The 22,056-nt window shown below is 31.0% G+C and overlaps 2 protein-coding genes across 2 annotated transcripts; one reads left to right on the top strand and one right to left on the bottom strand.

Annotated features, from left to right (window-relative positions):
• Window positions 1–5,259: 5,259 nt before the first annotated feature.
• On the bottom strand, window positions 5,260–5,604 carry LOC110687710. The gene has a single exon (XM_021864332.1). It carries the CDS (start codon window positions 5,602–5,604, stop codon window positions 5,260–5,262), a length of 345 nt encoding a protein of 114 aa, XP_021720024.1.
• Window positions 5,605–15,940: 10,336 nt separating this feature from the next.
• Window positions 15,941–19,605, top strand: LOC110687992 (probable xyloglucan glycosyltransferase 5). Its single transcript, XM_021864653.1, has 5 exons — window positions 15,941–17,317; window positions 17,459–17,767; window positions 17,868–18,158; window positions 18,318–18,431; window positions 18,537–19,605. The coding sequence occupies exons 1-5, from the start codon at window positions 16,583–16,585 to the stop codon at window positions 19,182–19,184; spliced, it is 2,097 nt and encodes a 698-aa protein (XP_021720345.1). The 5' UTR covers window positions 15,941–16,582; the 3' UTR covers window positions 19,185–19,605.
• Window positions 19,606–22,056: the final 2,451 nt, after the last annotated feature.

Here is a 22,056-nt window from a genome sequence, read left to right as displayed (position 1 = left end):
CTCTCTAAACAACAACAACAACAACAAAAAAAAAAAAAAAAAAAAAAAAAAAAAAAAAAAACCATTTCCTCAAAGATGGTACGGGTTTGGGCGTTTGGCTATGCCACTGCACCTCATGCTCAAATGGGTCATACATAAAATGAGCCTATAGAAATTATGTCAATTATTTAAAAACAAAACAAGTGCCAACGCAATAGGTACCGTAACGATTACTAAATTGGTTTTAAAAAGCGGGCTAACATGTGGGCCAACCTGTCAATATGTCATGTCCATGCCAAGCTCGTGCCAACTTTTGAAAATGATATTCATGCACGACCCATGACCCACTAGCATAGCAATGATGGACTTGAGGCAGGCTTATACTGGGTTGGACATTTTTATAATAACCCGGCCCATGTCCACCTTTGTATAAAATAAATTATTTTGTTCAAAATACAAAATTCACTTTGAAGAGTTCAAATTAAAAGACTTTCAAAATTAAACTAGAGACATAGAGCTAGAGTTCAAGATCAAGCTAGTCCAATTGTATTTAACATAACCCAACCCCCTAATTTCGCCCCTGAAAAAAAACTCATGAAATGTTAAGAGTAGCAATTTAAGTCAATGTGTTGGGCTTAGATTTGGTTTCAACTTTGTATTGGTTTTTCCTAAATAGATTCAATGTGTAATTAACATTAGAGGTTGTTTGTTTGTAGGGATAAATGATGGGATAGGGATTAATAATCCCTTGTATCTTATAATCCCTTGTTTGTTTAATGGAAATTGTTCTATCCCATATGAAAGGGATAGGGATAAAAAAATATAGTTATCTCTCTATTGTAACAAGGGGGGCAGGTATAAGGTGTAGGGATTAAAATTGAAAAGTAAAAGACAATTTTACCCTTAATGAAAGGGAAGGAAGAGGAGAGAAGAGAAATGTTAGTAAGAATAGTTAAGTAATTTAACTACTTATCCCAATTTAATTCCCAAATCATACCAAATAATGGATAACATAATTTTTATCCTTATCCCACCTATTAATTCCCTATCCTTATCATACCTTTTTATTCTCATTATCCCTATCCCTGTTGCCAAACACCCCGTCAGTACATAACATGATAAAGGAGTCAAATCAAGCTCAATATGTGAATTCGAGGTGTTCAAGTTTCTCTCATTAATTTCAAGTTGATTCTAAGAGATCTTGAGATTGATTCTCATCATCCGCCCTTGTGGCTCTCTAAACACCAAAAAAAAAAAATAAAAAAATATTAATTTCAAGTCGGTATATTGGATCGGATAAAAGTTTGTCAACTGTATATTAATGCCACCTTGAATAAAAGCGTGAAATTCAAGAATAGGCCCAATTCATGTCCTCCCAAATCCACCAAAAGAACTGACCCAAATGAGATCAGACCTTCACACAACAAACCAAGCATAAGTTTTTATGGACATACTACATTCAGGAAATTCAATGCTTGTGACTTAATAAAGCCCAATTACAACTTCCCTAAACAGAGCCCAACTTGTATAAATATTGGACACAAGTTTTGCCTTCCATTTGGAGATTATCAAATAAGTTTCACTACTTTACCGGATGATTTAAAGTATAAAAGCATGAGTTCGTAACTTTTAGCCACAATCCTCCAAACTCTCAATACTCAGATTTACATGATTTATACAAAAAATTTACCTCATTAATTTTTCCAATAACTATTAAAGAACGTTTTCATGGAGTATATATTGTCTTTTCCTCGGAAAATCAAATCGCGACAGGAAAACGTCCGGTGATGATCTATAGGAAATAGATAAGGACACCAATACCATACCCAATTACCCATTGGCCACTGCTTAGTTCCAAAATAATTGTAATGTACTAAAGTACACGTTAGACAAATTTGACGTTAGAACTTGAAAGCAGTGCCAATACTATCCAATTTTTTGCTCTAATTCATTTCCAACTAATATTCAAATATACTTGCTTCTAAACATACTCCATGATTCTCATCCTACAAAAAATCTTATCCGATACAATGATGGTGTTGAAGGTACACCTATCTGTCCTCCCATGCTCGGATGCTCCCCCCAAACCCACCCAAATATGTCTGATCAATTGGGCTGAGCTGGCCGGGCCAATTCGATCACCTCCAGTAAGGTGGACTATTTGAAATCCAAATTCAATAAAATTAAGGCCCAACATTATGGGAGGGGGGTTAAGATAAAAGGGATGTTAAAAGAGGGAGAATATGTCCCTCTCTGTCCGATACTTCCTTTATCTGTCCTTTTAAGTTTGCCCAGATTTAAACAAAATATGGTTTGATTCGTTGTATGTGACGCTGCTCGTTTGTCATTTGCTTACTTTTTATCATGATGAGGCAAATACAACAAGATTATCTAAACAGAAAAGCGGGACAAACATATTGGGACAGAGAAAGTATGAATAATCAACCCGAACACAATGGAGATAGCTCGATAGCGAAGGTTCACCCGAATTGGTGATGGGGTTATCTATATGACTATATGCTATAGGAATTGCCACTTGCCAGGGCAAATGCAACTGTATATGCACAACAACATGCTACATGTTTCAATATATTGCCGCATATGTTTTTTCTTTGATTTTGACACATCTAATTTTTTCATTGACCCCATACTACGAACGATCTTTTAGTGCCATTAGTCTACTGATTTGTAAAATCAACTCCTATTTTTTTTCTTGTTACACTAACTGCTAAATACAATTATGCCAAAAATAGGAAACTATCTTATATGTTTCTATTACAATGTAATAGTGTATATATGTAATATATAGTCCAAAATAAAATAAAAGCTACAACTGCATAATTTGATTTTGTGCATGCTTGCTAATTTTGTCTTCCTCACAAATAGGGACCTCCTAGTTCCCAATTTTAGGTTGAAATGACAAAATTAAGTTCCGTGAATCTATTCTTTCTTTTTCTCGATATAATTATTAAACGCATGAGAAAAAATATACATAATGCAAATTCTCAAGCATTAATCACTTGATAAATATTCTTATATCATATTCTAAATATGAAAATTTTCAAGTAAGTCAAATCTTATCTAAAAAGCAAAAAACTGAAACTGAAAAGGTCACTCATTCTCGATCACACAATAAAATGTAATGCATGCACTCCTCAACATCCTCGTCTTCTCCCCATTCAAGATTTTAGCTCGAATCTAGTACATTTATTTAATTAGGAATATTAAACTCACTAATTAAGGAAATCTAAAGATCCAATTTAAGTAATGACCACTAGCTAAAATGGCCTTGTTAGGTTATTGGGATACACTATTCCAATTCCCAGCAAGGTATGTAATTAATGTCAGGGAATCAGGTGTTAAAAAGAATGATGCACAAACATCAAACATGTACTGATGTGCTGAGGAAAGTCAACGCTTTTGTTGAGTGGCTAGCTAATAAGCACATTTTTAACCGTGATCGAAGATCCAATCAACGTACATACCTATACAATTTTAATAGAATATTATTATTATTATTATTATTATTATTATTATTATTATTATTATTTAATCAAATTGGAGGTTTAGTACTTGTACTACTTTCTATGACAAGTAAAAGTTGTGTTTTGGTTGGAGTGAAAGAAGCATTTCTCTCCCCATGTGTCCATTGGAGATTTTTAAAATCCAAACATCTTAAACATTTATGTGGAGTAAGGAGTTGTTACCACGAATTGTGTTTCTATATACATGTTACGAGTTACAAGTTTATTATGTGATGGGGATAGAGAGAATGAATATGAATTATGTAGTGATGAAAGAAGTGTGATTGAAATTTTCGGGAAGTTAAATGTTCTTTTCAATTGTTTGATTCGATAGTTTTTATCTATTAAAAAAATATAGAATTGTTGGTAATAAATAAAGATTCATTACAAACTTAATCAATGACGTTTTAAGGGTAAATAAGTAGCCTAAATAATATTAAATTAGCCTTGTTCACGTATTACTTGATTGATTTGTCATAACTATATGATTTCAGTTCAATCCTCTAATTTGGTAGGAAGAAGCAAAAACCAACAAAATTTGTTTTGGTTTAAGAAAGGGCCGCTTGAGCTAACAAATTATCATTTGTTGAAATTTGGTTATAATATAAATCAACTAGATCTTTATTTAGACTAACGAACATTTTTTTTTATTTAAGAAAGGGTAGTTTGAACTAATAACGTGCTATCTTCTTTTAATTGTTATGTACTTGTATAACATAAAATCTACTAGCTTAGAAAGAACAAACCAATAGGAAAAATCTTAGCTCGAACATTTTATAAGAATCGAAATTTATTCTTTGTGATACTTAAAAACAGAAAATCGTGAAAAGGTAGGAGTGATACCCTAGATGGACTATGGAGAGGGTGATGCCTAAGTGCAATTAACTCTAAAACATGCAAAAGACAAACTCTTACACAATTTCTTAGTTCATGTATTATAAGAAAGTCCAGACCAGCAAATCATTTGAAAAGATTTTTCAAATTATGATGCTAAGAGAATAATTTTTTTTCTTTTTTCTTTTTTTTTTTTTGAATTTATATTATATAATTATTTTTTGAGGGAAGAGAAACACAGTATTTAAGAAGGGCATGTGTGTATATATTTAACAAAAAGCTCTGAATTAATAAATTTAAGTTTGACTTAACCATAAATTAACTCTTTTGTAGTATGTTGTACTTCGTAGAAGCTAAAAAAAAAAAAAAAAAAAGCAAACAAAATGTGGATCCAACTGTAAAACCAAAAAGAGAGCAAAGAGTTCACTATAAGAGCATCTTTATTGGTGAACCCAAATAAATGGTTCATGGGTCACTATCACCATTTCTCTCTCATCCACATCAACCCAACAAATCATTTACAATATTCACTCTTAACAATGAACACTAAACAATGGTTCATCATCAATACTCCCTACCCCACCTTATTTTATTTTTGTAAATATAATCTTTTTTGTTTCATAATTATAATTTATTGACCCGATGTCAATGTAATTAATTGACGTATTTAATATTTTAATCGTGATTACTAATTAAGAAATTATCGCATTTTTTTATCAGCTTTTTAAAAAACTAATTCTTGTGATTAATATTTTTTAAACAACAACGCAGCTAATTTTAATTAACAAAAAAAAAAAAGAGGTACAAATCGTGATTACAGTTCTACAACTATAATCTAGTACACTTTATTTTTAAAAAAAAAAAAAAAACAACTACACATCGTTTTGTAAGATGTCCTTAGGGATAACCATTTGTTGTAAACCTAGTTGCCTAAATTTTCGTTGTTACCAAATTTATTCCATATATGTTCGACCAAGTCGTTTTTTAGCTGCAAATGAGTCTGTTGATCCTCAATCTCTGTTCTACGAGACAAGTATAAGTCGATATCCACAATACGATCAGTACGGTACTCGATAGTGTCCTCATTAGCGTTGCCTCCAGCATTCATAAACTCATTGGTATTAACGTTATTTTGATACGTCTCTCGTTCATCTTCAACGATCATATTATGTATTATGATGCAGGCGAGCATGATATTGTGGAGTATGTCGGTATCCCACGCCAAAGACGGCTTTTTAATAATGGCAAAACGAGCTTGAAGGATCATATTTTGACCCAAAATTTTTTTCTTCTTTCTATTTGTTTTGGGGTTGGTATTAGCATCCATAATTATAATTTATATTTGGAAAAAAAAAATTTAATAATAATAATAATAACGACAATAATAATAAAAATAATAATAATAACGATAATAATAATAAAGGAAATAATAATAATAACGATAATAATAAAAAAAAATGATAATAATAATAATAATAATAATAATAATAATAATAATAATAATAATAATAATAATAATAATAATAATAATAATAATAATAATAATAATAATAATAATATTGGTAATTATAGAGGGGATTTTTGAAGAGAAAAATATAGTAGAAAGAAATGGATTTTCAAAGTTGAAGAAAGTATAGCAATATGGGTGTCTATTTATAGAGGGGGAAAAAATAGAGCCGTTGGTAATTTATTTTTTTTTTATTTGTGTTTTGTAAAATATATCCGTTGCAAAATTACAACGGATTTATTTAAAACAGTGACACGTGTCAAGCAGCGGCTGGGCCAAGTGGCGCGCTCCCAGCCGCTGCTTTCTATTTTTTTTCCTGAAAAAAAAAATAAAAATGGGTGGGGCTCACAATCCATAAATTTGGTCCAAATGCTTGCAGCAGCAATCGATCCCACAACCATTCACTATGAACAATTATAGAGATCACCATTAAGCCACCCATTCACTTGTTCACTCATTGTGAACTATTTTTTTGTTCACCCTTAAGGCTGCCCTAATCATGGGTGTCACTCTTTATTCTTTTCACTTTTTCTACAAAACTCTTTTGTTGGCAATCATTTATTTATTTTTTATAAAAAAATTTCCATTAATTTACTTGACTAGCTTAGCAAGCCCACCTTTACTAATTAATGTTTGTAATTATAATTAGTGTGCTCAATCATTAATTAGCTTATGTTAATTAACCTTGTCGCCTTGCATTAGTTGCATTGCATATATCATAAGACTGCAATTGAATAATAATGTTAGGGGAGGATAATAAGATGCAGACACACTAACAATGTACTTCGATCATTGACTTGGGTTTAAGGAAGTTGATTACATAAATTGAAGAAGATATTCTAACTAAAAGTTTTGATTCTCTAGCAGTAAAGGATCTGGTAAGTAACTTCTTCCGTTGCATGCGAAGTCACTAGATAGCGCTTTTTGAACTAAACTTACTTTTACTAGATTTTGTCAATCAAACAACAACTTAGTCTCTAACTTTCGAGAAATTTTTACTTTTTCGTATTCATTTATGGCAAACCAAACAAGCATTTAAAAATTGTTTAGAATAAAGAAGAGACACGAAACTTAAAACTTGTTTTATTCATTTAAGCTAAGATATTTAAGTATGATCTGACCTAAATATTTTTTATTCGATTTGATGTACTCATCATTACAACTTAAACCTCATTACACAAAGTATTCATTACAATAATTGTGCTATCTCTATCTTTATACATGTAAAACGTGACTATTTTTAAGATATACTTGGTGTATAATGTGTATATTATACTAAGTATATGTGGCAAAATCAGTGGCGGACTTGGGCTTAGACCTGGTGGGTCAAGTGACACACCAGGCCCAAAAAAATTTTTTAAGTTATTTTAAAAAAAAATAAAAATAAAAATCAGTTTTCCCCAAAAAAACCAAACACGAATTCAGTTCAAGACTTCAAGCCCTAGCCTTCTTCTCTTCGCGACTTCGCCTCATCTCCATTCTTCAGTTCGCCTCTTCGCTTCGTCCCAGCCAGGCAGCCACCGTTCTCTTCGCCTGATGGTCGGACGTCGGTGGTCGTGGACTCCGTCCTCTTCGTGGCTTCTCGCATAGTCGCATAATCGCATTTCGAAATCGCTACTCGCTAGTAAGTTGATTTCTAATTTTTATTTTTAATTTCTAATCTTCAAATTAATTCAGTCTGATTAGTTAATTTTATTAAACTTTGGTTTAAACTTTGGTTGATTTGTTAATTTGTAGTTGGTTGTGCTGCTGAATTGGCGAATTGCTGTCTTGCTGAGTGCGTGCCTCGGTGCCTGAGACTTGAGTGCTGTCGACTGCCGTGCTGCGGTGCTGGCCGACTGCCCGTGGCCCTATTGCAGTGCTGCTCCGCCTGCTCCGCTGCTCGCCTCCGCCTAGCAAGGTAGGTAATCAACTAATCATCAATTGATTCTTTTTGTGAAATCTGTTTTGTGTAATTGTGTTTTGTGTAATTGTGTTTTGTGTAATTGAAATCTCTTGAACTTATTACTTATGTGAAATCTGTTTTGTGTAATTGTGTTTTGTGTAATATGTTTATGTGATTATGTCATTATGTGAAATTGCTTGATTTAGACCATTTAGTTGAATATTTATTCAAATAATTTTTCTGGGGAATATTGCTTGATTTAGTTCAATATTTATTCAAATTTCAGAATGAAGAAAAAACGTACTCCAAATGAAATGCAAAACATTACTAGCTTCTTTGCTAAAAAGAATCTTACTCCAACTTCTCTTCCACATCCAACACAAAATGAACAAACTATAACTCCACCTCAAGAAAGTGAGCAACTTTCATCTCCATCTCATTATTCAACTCAAAATTCCCCTCAAAATGAACAAGGCCAATGTTCTCCTAATGCCCCAATCTTTGGAGAAAGATTAAGTGAACATGAATTTGCTAATCTTCCACAAGACCCAGGAAAGAGGAGAAAAATGAGTCAATTTCATAAAGATGATAGAGATTTAGTGAGAAGAATTTACATTCAAAGAAAGCCTTGTCAGCCCAAAGACTTTACATTTCCCCAAACTTCTATTTTTGGCAAAAATCGTCGCTTTTGTGCTAAGTGGTTTGATACTTGGACTTGGCTTGAGTATAGTGTGGAAAAGGATGCTGCCTATTGTTAGCATGGAAGATATCATGAATCGATATCAAAACATGAAAACTCGTCGAGAACTATTGTAATAAGTTTGCATTACTATTTAGTTGTCTTTTGTAGTATTATATGAACATTTGGTTGTATTTTGTACTGTTTGAATATTTGGATGTATTTTTTAGTACTATTATTTGGTTGTTCGGGATTTTTTTTTTTTTTTTTACATACTTGATTATCGATTGTGACCCACCAATCGGAAATTCCTGGGTCCGCCACTGGGCAAAATGGTAAACACATGAATAAATGATGGGCAAAATGAGGCAAAAGAAGAATGGCCAAGTATACTGATGATCAAGTTCAACCTCGATGTTTAACTCTAGGTTGTCACACATATATATTCTAACGTCAAGCATGCAAAAACATCCTGTTAAGGTCATTTTCGCAATAATAATCTCTATACCGCTATACGAGTTAAATGCTATATGTGACCACGTACTCCGCCCATTTAATTCTTTCTAAGGCCAACTTCCTTTTTCTTTACATTCACTCTAGGAGTATATAATAATCAGTGGTGAATCCAAAAAAAATATGTAACGGGTCAAAATGCATTTGAAAAATTTAAATAAGGTCATTTGATACAAAGATAAGCAATTTTATTGAATAAAAAATAAATAAAAAAAAATTATAAGGGAAATTATTATTTTTTTTTCCTATGTTCAAGTGGAATCAAGATATACATGCATCTGCCACTGATAATAATTACTCCATATAAAGGTGGGCTGATAAGCTAGAAAAAGAAACTTATATGGCTATATAATGTATAAGTTAATTTAGTGTCCATAATATATAGTCTAGTGACTAGTAGTCACTAGTCGTGTAGTGAGTGAATAGCTCAGTGGAGCTACACTCACATTCCTTGGTCTCGACCTGGGATCGAGCACACCCCTGGGCACTCCCACCCACAGTTTCCTCTTGTGATAGGATGGGCTGTGTGGGCCCCTCTTACCTCAAAAAAAAAAAAAAATAGTCACTAGTCAGTCACTCTATCAGGAAATAAAAGTCACACATACAAATTGAAATAATACTCCGTATAAAAAAAAATGGTTTATGAAGGTTTTTAAGTAATACTCCATACAAAGAATAATATGAAATTTAGATATTGGTTTGACTATTATGTAAGGGTCAGTGTATGTGCTACATATATATAGGACACTGAAGATGTAATTTAAACGTAATTTAATTCTCTACACGATTTTACCAACTAAAATAGTTGATATTAATAGATAGTTGAGTCAAGCTCATGCAGTATAATACTATAATGTACAATGTAACTACTACTTCCGAATAATTACAGGGTAAAACTGTAACACGTAAATAAAAATATACTGGTAAGACATAAAGAAAAGAATTAAAGAAAGAGAACACTGAATAGATGAAGAAGGATCCACCCACATGGAATTGAATGAATAGGGAGAAAAGATATGAAAGGGTTTTGGTTAGCAAAGCCCCCACCACACTGACTACTCACATTCACATAGATAGATAGAGCAACTAACTACCGTTTGCTGGGGTTGCCGCCTTCTTATCAAATTTGAGAACGTGATATTGTGGTGTCGGTGGGAAACTCCTTCATTTAATTTTTCAATCCCCAATACTTTATATTATAATTTTACAATATAGTTTTTATATAACGTTACTCCTAAAATATGACCATGACAACGTGTCTAATATCATAAAATATAGTGAGTATTATTGGTTGTAGTATGGTCTGTTTTTGTGATTTGATTTTGTGGTCTATACTCTTAACAATTTGCTTCGTTGGCTAACCCAAATCTCTATCATATGGGTTGTTGGTGGGTCCACTTTGTTACCAGATCCTCATTGCTCGGGGAGACGCCGAGTATTTGGTATACAACACTACTACTCCATTATAATATCATTAATATGTATACTTCTACACCATATTATTTACATTTTTAGTAGTAGGTTTTCAATTTGTACTTTGCATTTCGTTAATTTTCTACTCTTCTATCTATAAATAAATGTAGCTAACATGTCATTTGATTCGGACATATCATGTTATTCAATTCCATATGGTGGTTTGAGTTGGGTCAATATTATTCTCGTATGTTGGTTCTGTAAATTTTTTAGTTTGGTTTGGGTACTGTTTAGTGATTAGGGGTAGCTAGTTGCAGTATAAGCTAAACTTTGACTACCTGGTTGCATTGACGGGTTAAATAGATGGTTGTACGTGTTAGATGTTTTGACTTGGTGACTATTTAAACTCTATACAAAAGTAACTAGTTAACTTAACTAATAACTTGTACTTATTTTATTACATGAACATGTGAAATGACAAATAGTTAAGTACTAATACAGGGTGTGTAAACTAGACTAATACTAACATAAGTTTTAATAATCAACTTTAAGACAAGTTTGAAAGGTTGAGCACAACTAACTCATTTGATCAACCTTCTTTTTTTTTTTTTTTTACCAAACAACTAAAGTAGTGGATTAATGAAGTCAACTCTATAATTTAGTCAAATAAACTCATTTTTGGTCAAGATTCTCTTAACAAACAAGGCCTTAGTTTAAGGCCATTGTTTAAAATCCTTTATGTTGGTGAATAATTTTTACATATTGAAATATAATTTCTCTGTATTATATATGCTAGCTCATCAACAATTAAAAAGGGACTTTGCCCACTAATTTTTTGCCTATACATTAAGCCGAGTTGTATTGACCTGTGAAAGATTTTAGTGTGATTAAACGCCTTCTCTTTTACCTACAAAACAAAAATGATGATGTCCATTATCTTATATACCCGAGGATTACTTCCAAGTTCCAAGTTCCAAGTTCCAAGTGTACGTTAATGTGTAGGATGAACACTGCTCAAACTAAAAAAAAAAAAAAAAACTCTACACAATCCGTGTACTACACATTGGCAAATTCACCTAGTGTTGAAAGGTCAAAAAGTTCACACACTATATATATATATATATATATATATGCCCACGAGGTAATGACCCAAATCGCAAGAGATTGTGTTTGTGTCATGAATCATGATGACGTTTGTGAACAAGCAATCAGTTATAGAGGTTGGAAAGTCACCAAGCTTGTTTACAGGTTTATCCAAGTGCTTAAACAATGTATTTAGATAAATTAAAGTTGGATACACTTTGATGTGGTTTTCTAAATTAGTGTTTAATTAAAGAAAAAGTACCCCTTCAAAACAAAAATTAAAAGTTAATTAAAAATTCAATTAAAAAGAAAGTTTAAAAAACTAAAGTAGTTAGCTTGCTAATAAGGCACTTATAGAATTCTTCTTCTATTCCTATTTGCTCTTTTTGAATGAATTGTCAAGATTATAGTGATAGACTTTGACAAATTTTTTTCGCCTTTATATAATAAAAAATTAATCATGCAAAATTCTACTTGGTATAGATTGATTTTAAATTATATGCCTGCATTTTGAAAGTAGAAAATTTTCTAAATAAGAATATATATAATTATTTAAATATATTTATATATATATATATATATTATCAAAAATTATATATGAATATGTTTGGAGTTCCATTCTAATCAATCAATAACATAATACTAAAATAGACACTTGAAAGTGACGCTTCCTAGTGTTGTATTTTCCCTCCAAAACTCCCCCTCCCTATTTAGGAAAATAATCTTTTAAGTTTGGAATATTTGTATAATACAACTATAATAATATTATTCTAAATCTTATATATTATCTTTACATAAAATGTATTTCTTTTTATTTCTTATTCTTATTTCTTCCATACACATTTACCTAAAATATTATTCCACTCTTTTTTTATTATAGAAAAGTGAGCCGCTGGTTTAGGTACAATTTACTATCATTACCGCCTGTACATGTTTTAGACGGAATACTAGATTAGTACCCGTGCTATGCACGAATTTAACCAAAAAATATTTCGTAAAGTTGTATATTATTAAAATTAATTCATTTATAAATTAGTTTTTAAATAAATAAGAAACTTACTACAATAATAATATTTTATACTCTTTAATTCAATGGTAGTTAATTTACCAAATATAAGGAGGTGTAGTGCTTAAATAAAAATGAAAACAAAAAACGGTGCAACACTTTAAAAAAGTGGAGTGAGTGACAACAATTATACTTTGTATGTGTAATGTTATTTTGTAAGATTAAGTTAAGATATATATTTCTAATATGAAGTATAAATTGAATTGATTTTTTTTTAAGTTAAGATATTTCTAATATGAAGTATAAATTAAATTTTGTAAGATTAAGTTAACAATTATACTTTGTATGTGATATATTATTTGTAATTTATATATTTACATATATCTTGTGCTAATAGTTTTATTGTAGATTTTATTCTGTTGTTTGAGTAATATTTTCATGTTTATTAAAAAGCATTTATTAATAAGTCTTTAGTCAAATAGTCACTAGATTGTATAGTTTTATTGGGAAATAATATGCATCATTAATGTAATATATTGTATACTGCTTTTAAATATTTTCAACACAACTAATCAACAATAATTTTTTTTTCCTCAATCATAGTTTTAATAATTTTTGTCTTATAATTTATTTTTCTATATGCGTTGCATTTATTTATTCCACATAAGTTGCCTCATTTTTGTAGTATATAACAATTAATTATGGGAAAAAGATTATTACAATCGTACATCGCACTGGCACTAATCTAGTTACATATAAATACTTTGACATGGGGATTGGATACATGCTAAATCAAAATGGATTGACCTGGGCATGATTTCGGTTTATTAAAGTAGATATGTCACTTTTTGTTAAACTTTACATAAATATTTTTTATACTTCCAAAATTTTGAAGCTGGAGTATTGTAAATGGAACATATGTATTTAGTTTTCTCCTATTGTCCTCTTTACCATATATAAATTAAAGAACACAAAAAATAAGGTCCCGTTCACTTCACCTTATTTTTGCTGAACTTAAATTATTTTTACTAAACAGAAATTAATTTTACTGAATTGAAATTATTTTTACTGATACTCTATTATATTTCTTCTTTAGCGTTACTGATTTTTATTGAACTGAAATTATTTTTACTAAAATGAAATTAATTTTACTGAACTGAACTTATTTTTGCTAAACTAAAATTATTTTTACTGATCGAACTGAAATTATTTTTACCGAATATTATTTTTTTTAAGGTGAACTAAACAGGGCCTAAGTTTTAATTAGTAAAAAAAACGGAGTAGTAATTAACTTCAAGAATAATTTAAATATAATATAACAACATAAGTAAAAGCAAATGTTTTTGATCAATAAAAATATATAATTAAAGCTAACAAAAATAATTTAATTTCACTAAATTTATTTCTATTCAACAAAAATAATTTCACGGAGTAGTTCAAAACCGGTAAAGAGAATATGACTTAGTCACTCTATAATAATTTTACTTTCCAATAGTATACTTCGTATAACCTTTTTATCCTTAATTTGTCTAATATATACATATATATATATATATATATATATATATATATATATATATATATATATATATATCCGATTTCCCAATATTAGCTAGGGTGAGCACGGATCGAATATCCGAAATTTGGATATCGATTTCTGAATCCGATCCGAAAAGTTTTAGATTACCGATTATCCAATTTTCAAAATATTATATAATTTATTAATTTTTAATTTTGATTTCTTTTTAAGAAAATGCAAAAGAATACACCAATTTTTGGATAGAATTGGATATTCGTTATTCGATATTTAAAATCTGGATATTTGAATTGGATATCCGTTATTAGATATCTGAAATATTTCGGATATTGAATATATGAAAATCCAAAAATTGATTCCGAATATATATGTATCTGATATCCAAATTTTTCGAATCAAATATCCGAATCGAAATTAGTATCGGATTGGATATTCTAAGATATCATATAACAAAATAAATAATACTTGCATAACATGAGTAAAAGCAAATATTTTTTTAATTAACAAAAATAATAATTAAAATTTAACAAAAATAATTAAATTTGAGTAAAATAATTTCAGTTTAATAAAAATATTTAATAGTATAGTTCAAATATAGTAAAGAGAACATGAACTCGGTTTTACTCTGTATAATTTTCTTTTCCAATATATACTCCGTATATTCTTTATTATCCTAATTTGTCAAAATTCATATCCAATTTTCTCAATATAAGCGTTTATAATGTAGAGTGGTACGTATGAAAGTGTATACAGTCTGTGTACACATGCATGCATGTGAAAAAGACACCCCAAAATTTGGACAATTTCAAGGCCCAGTTGTATCAGTATTGTCTCTGCTGTCTTCCAAATCCTTTATAATCTACCTTCTTTTTGTCCTATCACTATCTTCTACCTTAATCATTTTCGATAATTATTTTTTTACTGCGATTATTTTCTATTACTCACAAATATGATTATACAAAGTACTAGGTTTAGACATTACAATAGGTAGGACCGTAGGATTATTAAATAATATACTGTATACAAATAAATAAAGCACTACTCCCTTTCCAGTAAAATTGTGTGTTAAGTTTGAAATTTTGATGAACGGTAGAAGTAAGGGGTAGAGGTGTTACATTAGTAAGAGAGGTTGCGTTTAGCAATCCCCAAAATCGGTACTCTAAATGACAACACATGTTAAATGAGAAATACTTCATATATGAATGGCCAAGTAGTACAAAATGGATGTCAAGATGGGTTTCATTATCTAGCCTTCTTTCAACAATTGCTTTTATTTGCTAACATCACCCATTTGACTACTAATTTACAAATTACTCATCCCTACCAAGAAAACATAGTGCTAAGAGTAAAAACATAGTGCTAAGAGTAACGGATAATTAAAACGAATTGAATTATAGCAACAGTGTATCGGTACTATACTCAAAATAATAGATCACTTTTATTTAATAAGAGATGTACGAATGATCAAATAATACAAAATGAATAACTGGATGAATTAATTTTTTCCTCATTTCACCAACTACTTTTGTTAACATCACCCATTCAACCAATAACTTAAGAAACACTCATCCGGTCATCCCTATCAGCCTCTCGGGTTAAAAATGCTACGAGTAATTATATTTTAGATTAAATTTACAAATGTATAGGTACTTTAAATAAGAAATGTACCAGTGATAAGATAATACAAAATAGGTAATGAGAATGGTTAAAATTTTCCATATTCACCAACTACTTTTGCTAGCATCACCCATTTGACCAAATATTTTCAATAAATCACTCATCCCTATCAAAACCCAGGTAAAAGTAAAAACTTCATTAAATTATGAAACTACAAATCCAGAAACTCACAAATTCCCTTCTTACATTACCTAGCTTATTTTGTACTTTACCATATCATCCATTCAAATACAAATAATATACAATTGTTTGTTACCACTAGCATAAATACTACAGCAATATTTATTGTTATCTCTTCTTTTCTCTCTCCTCTTTCTTCACCATTTACAGAAATCCATAACCTTCATTCTCTTCTTCAATGGTTAAATGAAAAAATCTCTTTTTTTTTTTGGGAATTTGTTTCTGGTAAGAATAAGTTTGTAAAGTTTATTAATTATTTTACTTTTTAAGGATAACCCATAATTAATTTCTTAATTACCCCACTAATACGCTAGAAGAGAATCAGTGCTTCAAAGAACTTTCCTCCTATTTTAGTAATTTCCATGTTAGGGGCCCTTCTTCTTCTCTCTTATACCCCCTTCTTCAAGCTTTTTTCCAGTAGCTCTGTTTTTCTCTCTCCTAATTTCTCTCTCTAAAAACTTCTGGTTTTTTTTTTTAATTTTTGTTTTGCTTCACTTTCTCTCTCTAAATTCAATTGGCTGTCCTGCCTCTTCTTGTGTCTGCAACATTATATTGCTTCTGTTTGTTGTGGATCTACTAGTGTAATCTTCTGGGTATTTGTGCAAATTTAAAGATATACTTACTTACTTGCACATAATACATACATTAATGGCTGAAATTGGTGTTAGTTTGTGAGAATTTCCTGATTTTAAGATCTGGGGTTTTCTGGGTTTTTTCTAAATTGTAGGAAAAATCAAAACTTTTCGCCAAAAATCCAAAAAAATTATGGTTCCTGGTATTGATATGAGTAAATGGTGGGGCAAAGATGGAGGAGAGAGAAAGGGAACTCCAGTAATAGTAAAAATGGAGAATCCAAATTACTCATTACTTGAAATAGAAAGCCCAGATACAGCATTTAGGGCAGTTGAAAAAGATAGAGGTAAAAATGCAAAACAAATGACATGGGTTTTACTTCTTAGGGCTCATAAAGCTGCTGGTTGTGTTGCTTGGGTTGGAAATGGTGTTTTATCACTATTAAGTACAATTAAAAAGAGGTTGATTTTAGGTGAAGGTGTAAAAATGGAGAATGATAAATCTAGTAAAGGGAAATTATTGTACAGGATAATTCTGGGTTTTCTGATTACTGCACTTGCATTCTTGGCATTTGAGATGTTTGCACATTTCAATGGGTGGCAGTATTACCTTCAAACAAGTAATTTGAGTATGATCATACCTCGAACCATCGAGATACAAGGTTTGTTTCATCAGGTTTATGTGGGTTGGGTCGATTTTCGAGTCGAGTATATTGCTCCTTTGATCCAGTTTTTGTCCAACTTCTGTGTGCTTTTGTTCATGATTCAGTCTGTTGATAGACTGGTGTTGTGTTTTGGGTGTTTTTGGATTAAGATAAAAGGGATTAAGCCTAAGGTTGAAGGTGAACCTAAGCCAATTGATGCTGAGAATCCTGGCTCTTTTTATCCTATGGTTCTTGTTCAGATTCCAATGTGCAATGAAAAAGAGGTATATATCATTATCATACTATCATATAATATAAATTTATAATCCCAACTTATATATTTATAGAATTGTAGTATGATCATATAATTGGTATTGTTATGAATGATTGATTATAATTGTTATTATTCTGTTTTGTTTTGATAGGTATATGAGCAGTCAATTTCAGCAGTTTGTCAACTAGATTGGCCTAAAGACAAAATTCTTATTCAAGTTTTAGATGATTCTGATGATGAAAGTATACAATGGTTGATCAAGAGTGAATGTTCTAAATGGAGTCAAAAGGGTGTTAACATTATCTACCGACATCGTTTGGTTCGAACTGGTTACAAAGCTGGTAATCTGAAGTCTGCTATGAACTGTGATTATGTTAAAGATTATGAATTTGTTGCCATCTTTGATGCTGATTTTCAGCCTAAACCCGATTTCCTGCAACAAACTGTCCCACATTTCGAGGTAGTTTGTATGAAAATTGCTTAATTAACATGTGGTTGTTAGTAAATTAGTTAAAATAAACTAAAAATTTCGTCCGTGTTGGTGTTTTGATTTATTGCAGGGTAAACCAGAAGTTGGTTTGGTTCAAGCAAGGTGGACTTTTGTAAACAAAGATGAGAACCTACTAACACGCCTTCAGTATATTAACCTTTGCTTTCACTTTGAAGTGGAGCAACAGGTTAATGGTGTGTACCTTAGTTTCTTTGGGTTTAATGGAACTGCCGGAGTTTGGAGGATCAAAGCATTGGAGGACTCCGGTGGTTGGCTCGAAAGAACGACTGTTGAGGACATGGACATTGCTGTCCGTGCTCATCTCAATGGATGGAAGTTTGTCTACCTTAACGACGTCAGGGTATGTTTTGCTCAATGTTTTATTTGATCAGATCATATTGGTGTGAAATGTACTGAATTAGATCAATTTGATAGTGAAACTTTATTGCCAAAATATCAGATAGAATTTGGAATTATGCAGATTTTGATGAACTTTTCCTACAATTTGTGTCATTTTCAGGTCCTATGTGAACTTCCGGAGTCCTATGAAGCCTACAGAAAACAACAACACCGTTGGCATTCGGGTCCAATGCAACTCTTTCGATTATGTTTTCCAGCTATTATAAGCTCAAAGGTAATTCTTGTTACAATCGCATAATTAACAAATTTTAATTATATTTGGTTCTTGCTCAATATGTTCTCAAGTGTTCTGATTTTTGTAATTCGATTATATTTGCAGCTATCATCATTGAAGAAAGCGAACCTCATCCTACTGTTTTTCCTTCTAAGAAAACTAATCCTGCCATTCTATTCCTTCACATTGTTCTGTATCATTCTTCCCTTGACAATGTTTGTCCCTGAAGCCGAGCTACCACTTTGGGTTATCTGTTATATACCTGTTTTCATGTCACTGCTTAATATACTTCCTTCACCGAGTTCATTCCCCTTCATCGTTCCATATCTTTTGTTCGAGAACACAATGTCAGTAACCAAGTTCAATGCCATGATTTCTGGGTTATTCCAATTGGGTAGTTCATATGAATGGATCGTCACCAAGAAAGCAGGCCGATCCTCAGAACCAGACTTAGTAGCCATGGAAGAAAGGGAAACAAAGGCAATGAACCAACCCCAACTGTTCCGAGGTGCTTCAGATAGTGGCCTGTCTGAACTGACCAAACTGAAAGAACATCAGGATGCTACCCCTAATCCTGCTAAGAAGAAAACGAACAAAATCTACAAGAAAGAGCTTACATTGGCCTTCTTACTACTTACTGCTGCTCTTAGGAGTCTGTTATCTGCACAAGGGGTGCATTTCTACTTCCTCTTATTCCAAGGCGTTACTTTCCTACTCGTGGGCTTGGATTTGATCGGCGAGCAAATGAGCTGAAACACATAACATACGCGTTCATCTAATTTTCGCGATCAAAATGCATCTGCATAGATGCAAAAGCTACTGGCCTACTGCTAACGAGTACAGCATGATTCAGACGAATAAAATTCCTCTGAGAATCATCTCCTGTAGAAATTTTTTTCGTTTTTTCGACATAGAATTTACTCTTTTGTTAATTTAATTTATCACTTATAGTGCTGTGAATTTGTTTTCTTGGAGGGGTTAAAAATTGGTGAGATAGATTTATGGGGGATCAAAATCCCATATAAATTACCAAAATCATTATTCTTTTGCTTTTGGATCATAAAAAAGATACTCAAGTTTGTAATTTTATTTGTTCTTGGTTAGTTTGGTACCAAAATATTCTACATAAAAAAAAAAATTGTATTTAAGAAATACTGTAGAATTTGATTATTTTTAAGTGATACATAAGTTATTCATATCATATTATAAAAATAAACTTGTATATTTTGCATTATATTAAAGTGCCTAAATTTATGGATCCTTGGGTTTCTCTCTCTTCTAATCATGTGTTATGTGTTGTTACTAATAATTAGTGTTCTAATTATTGACTAATTAATCCATAGTTTATTACTCCGTATGATGTGAAATGATTAGTCTACTGTGTCGGCAGGCTAGTGAGAATATGTTAGTGTAGTTACTTTTATGTCCGCATATTATATCATGATCTTAGCTTGTTGCCTTAGGACCGCTTTATGAAAATGTCTTTTGAGCTGTGACATTAAACTCCTTTCAAAGTTTTAGTAAAGTACTCTTATGAGATTAAGTATCTTGTATCGTTTAAGGAAAAATTGACAGAAATAATTCTAGCTATTGTCGTCGTTGTATGTCATAATTTTGTAAGACGGTTTATAACTAATTGAGATTATACCTCTAGTTAACGCATAATTGAGAATATTGTAAAAAGGTTGACCAAAAAATTGAATCAATTTTCCAGCTAATTTTGGAGAACGACAATTAAACTTCTTATCCTTACAATTACTAAATTAAGTTTTTTGTTAACTTTTAAAGTTCAGATTTTCAACATTTCAAAAAGTCGTAAAAAATGAAGAATACCATAATCTTTAATCATGACTCTAAAGTTGTCTTTATATTAAGAAAAAACCAAGGAAAAACTAACATATAAGCACTTATATTAATTGTATACTATATGTATTTAGTACCTTGATTTGATTAAAAAGTCGTCTTTTTCTTCTTTGATAATTTGGTACATGAATGAAGTTGAAATATAAGAAAAAAGATCTAACAACAATGTGTTATATTTATATGTACGTAAATACGTACATATCAATTTATCATATAGATACAAGGTGACATAATTGACAATGGAACAAATATTTTGTTTTGGTGCGAATTATAAGAAATCAAATAATTTTTGGTATTTGCTTTTGAATAGTCTTTGAGATCATATCTAACTAACTAATTTTATTTATATTTTAATTAATGAATCAAATTACTCCATAAATCAAGCTGATTGACAACTACTACGACACTGCTTCTACAACTAAGCAATATTATTATTATTTTTTTTTTATTGTGTATATTTGTTTATTTTCAAAAAGAAGTGGTGATAGTAGTGAAGTCATTCTTTTTAAGTTGAAAACTAAATTGGCATATTAAATATAAGGCATGGGGTGGGACATTGATGCCTTGATGGCAATACCCCAACTAGAGGCAATTCTTACGGTAATTGTTATCCTTTGGATCTTTGGTTCATTTCCATAACATATTCTCTTCATACTCTACCAAATTTGTACACAGTGATGCCTACATATTGAGCAAGGTATCTTCAAATTATAATTTTGTGTATTGCTAAATGCTTTTCCTCTCTTTGAAGTCTTTTAGAACACTGAAACATCGGAAGCTAAGGGATCCTCTACATGAACTACATACCAATGAAATGTGGGCGGGATAGAAAAGGCAATAGATAGAGTTGATCATGGATCAGATCGGTCCTAAATAATTTAGCCAATTTTAGTTTGGGTGGCTGAGTTATGCGACATTTTTGGGCTACAAGCTTTTACTTTGAATAGAAAACCTAGGCTAAGCCACTATGGACTAAATGAACCTTAATAGGTCACGGATTCGAATCTCATCCACCCATCATTTCAAAGTGTGTAGAATGTTAAAACGCTGGGTATGGTGGGGCCCATGCTACATCCACACTTCAAACCCAGTGAGTCATCGTGTGAGGGGGCGTAATAAAGTATAAAACATATATATTCATGGACCCCAATAAATTTATCTCAAATAGCAACATGAAAGAGGATATGAAAAGATGCTATATCTCATTTACACTATCATAGTATTAAAATAGAATTTATCTACTCAAATTTAATATGTACATAGTATATGTTAATCTTTTCTTATATTATGGATGTCAAATGATTCCTAGTTAATGAATTAACTTTCAAATTTCCAAATAGTTAAATGCTAATGGAGCCTTCAATTACAATACTACATGCATTGCCAAGTCATTTATGCATAATGCGGCAGTATCAGCAAAGTTGACTTATTTTATACTAAGAGTCATTTTTAGCTTTGTGACTTGTAAACTACGAAGTATATATCAGCATTAATACACCTAGCTAGTAATATGTACTTATGAGATAATTGTAATATACGTTACTATTTTATGAAATTCTTATTTGGGAATCAGCATATTGGGTTTAAAATGAACCAATATTCTTGAACCTCTAAAAGATGCTCCATTGATCAAAACTTTTTTGTGGAGTAAGATTAGCCCTAGGTCTTAAAACTATACATGATATCAGCAAATCACATTTAAATTGTCAAGATAAGACTTCACAAATTTTATGCATTTATGAAACAAAGTCTTGAATGAAGT

The sequence above is a fragment of the Chenopodium quinoa genome, unplaced genomic scaffold (genome assembly GCF_001683475.1).
Source record: "Chenopodium quinoa cultivar QQ74 unplaced genomic scaffold, ASM168347v1, whole genome shotgun sequence".
NCBI lineage: Eukaryota > Viridiplantae > Streptophyta > Magnoliopsida > Caryophyllales > Amaranthaceae > Chenopodium > Chenopodium quinoa.
Note: the sequence above shows the minus strand (reverse complement) of the source record. Positions and strands in the feature narration are given on the sequence as shown.

What these genes read in the sequence shown, in the direction of transcription:
- LOC110687992 (XM_021864653.1), top strand. Translation starts at nt 16,583, where the DNA reads ATGGTTCCTGGTATTGATATGAGTAAATGGTGGGGCAAAGATGGAGGA. An exon ending in AAACTGTCCCACATTTCGAG is followed by an intron (nt 17,768 to 17,867) that starts GTAGTTTGTATG and finishes GATTTATTGCAG; the next exon opens with GGTAAACCAGAAGTTGGTTT. An exon ending in TCTACCTTAACGACGTCAGG is followed by an intron (nt 18,159 to 18,317) that starts GTATGTTTTGCT and finishes TGTCATTTTCAG; the next exon opens with GTCCTATGTGAACTTCCGGA.
- LOC110687710 (XM_021864332.1), bottom strand. Translation starts at nt 5,604, where the DNA reads ATGATCCTTCAAGCTCGTTTTGCCATTATTAAAAAGCCGTCTTTGGCG.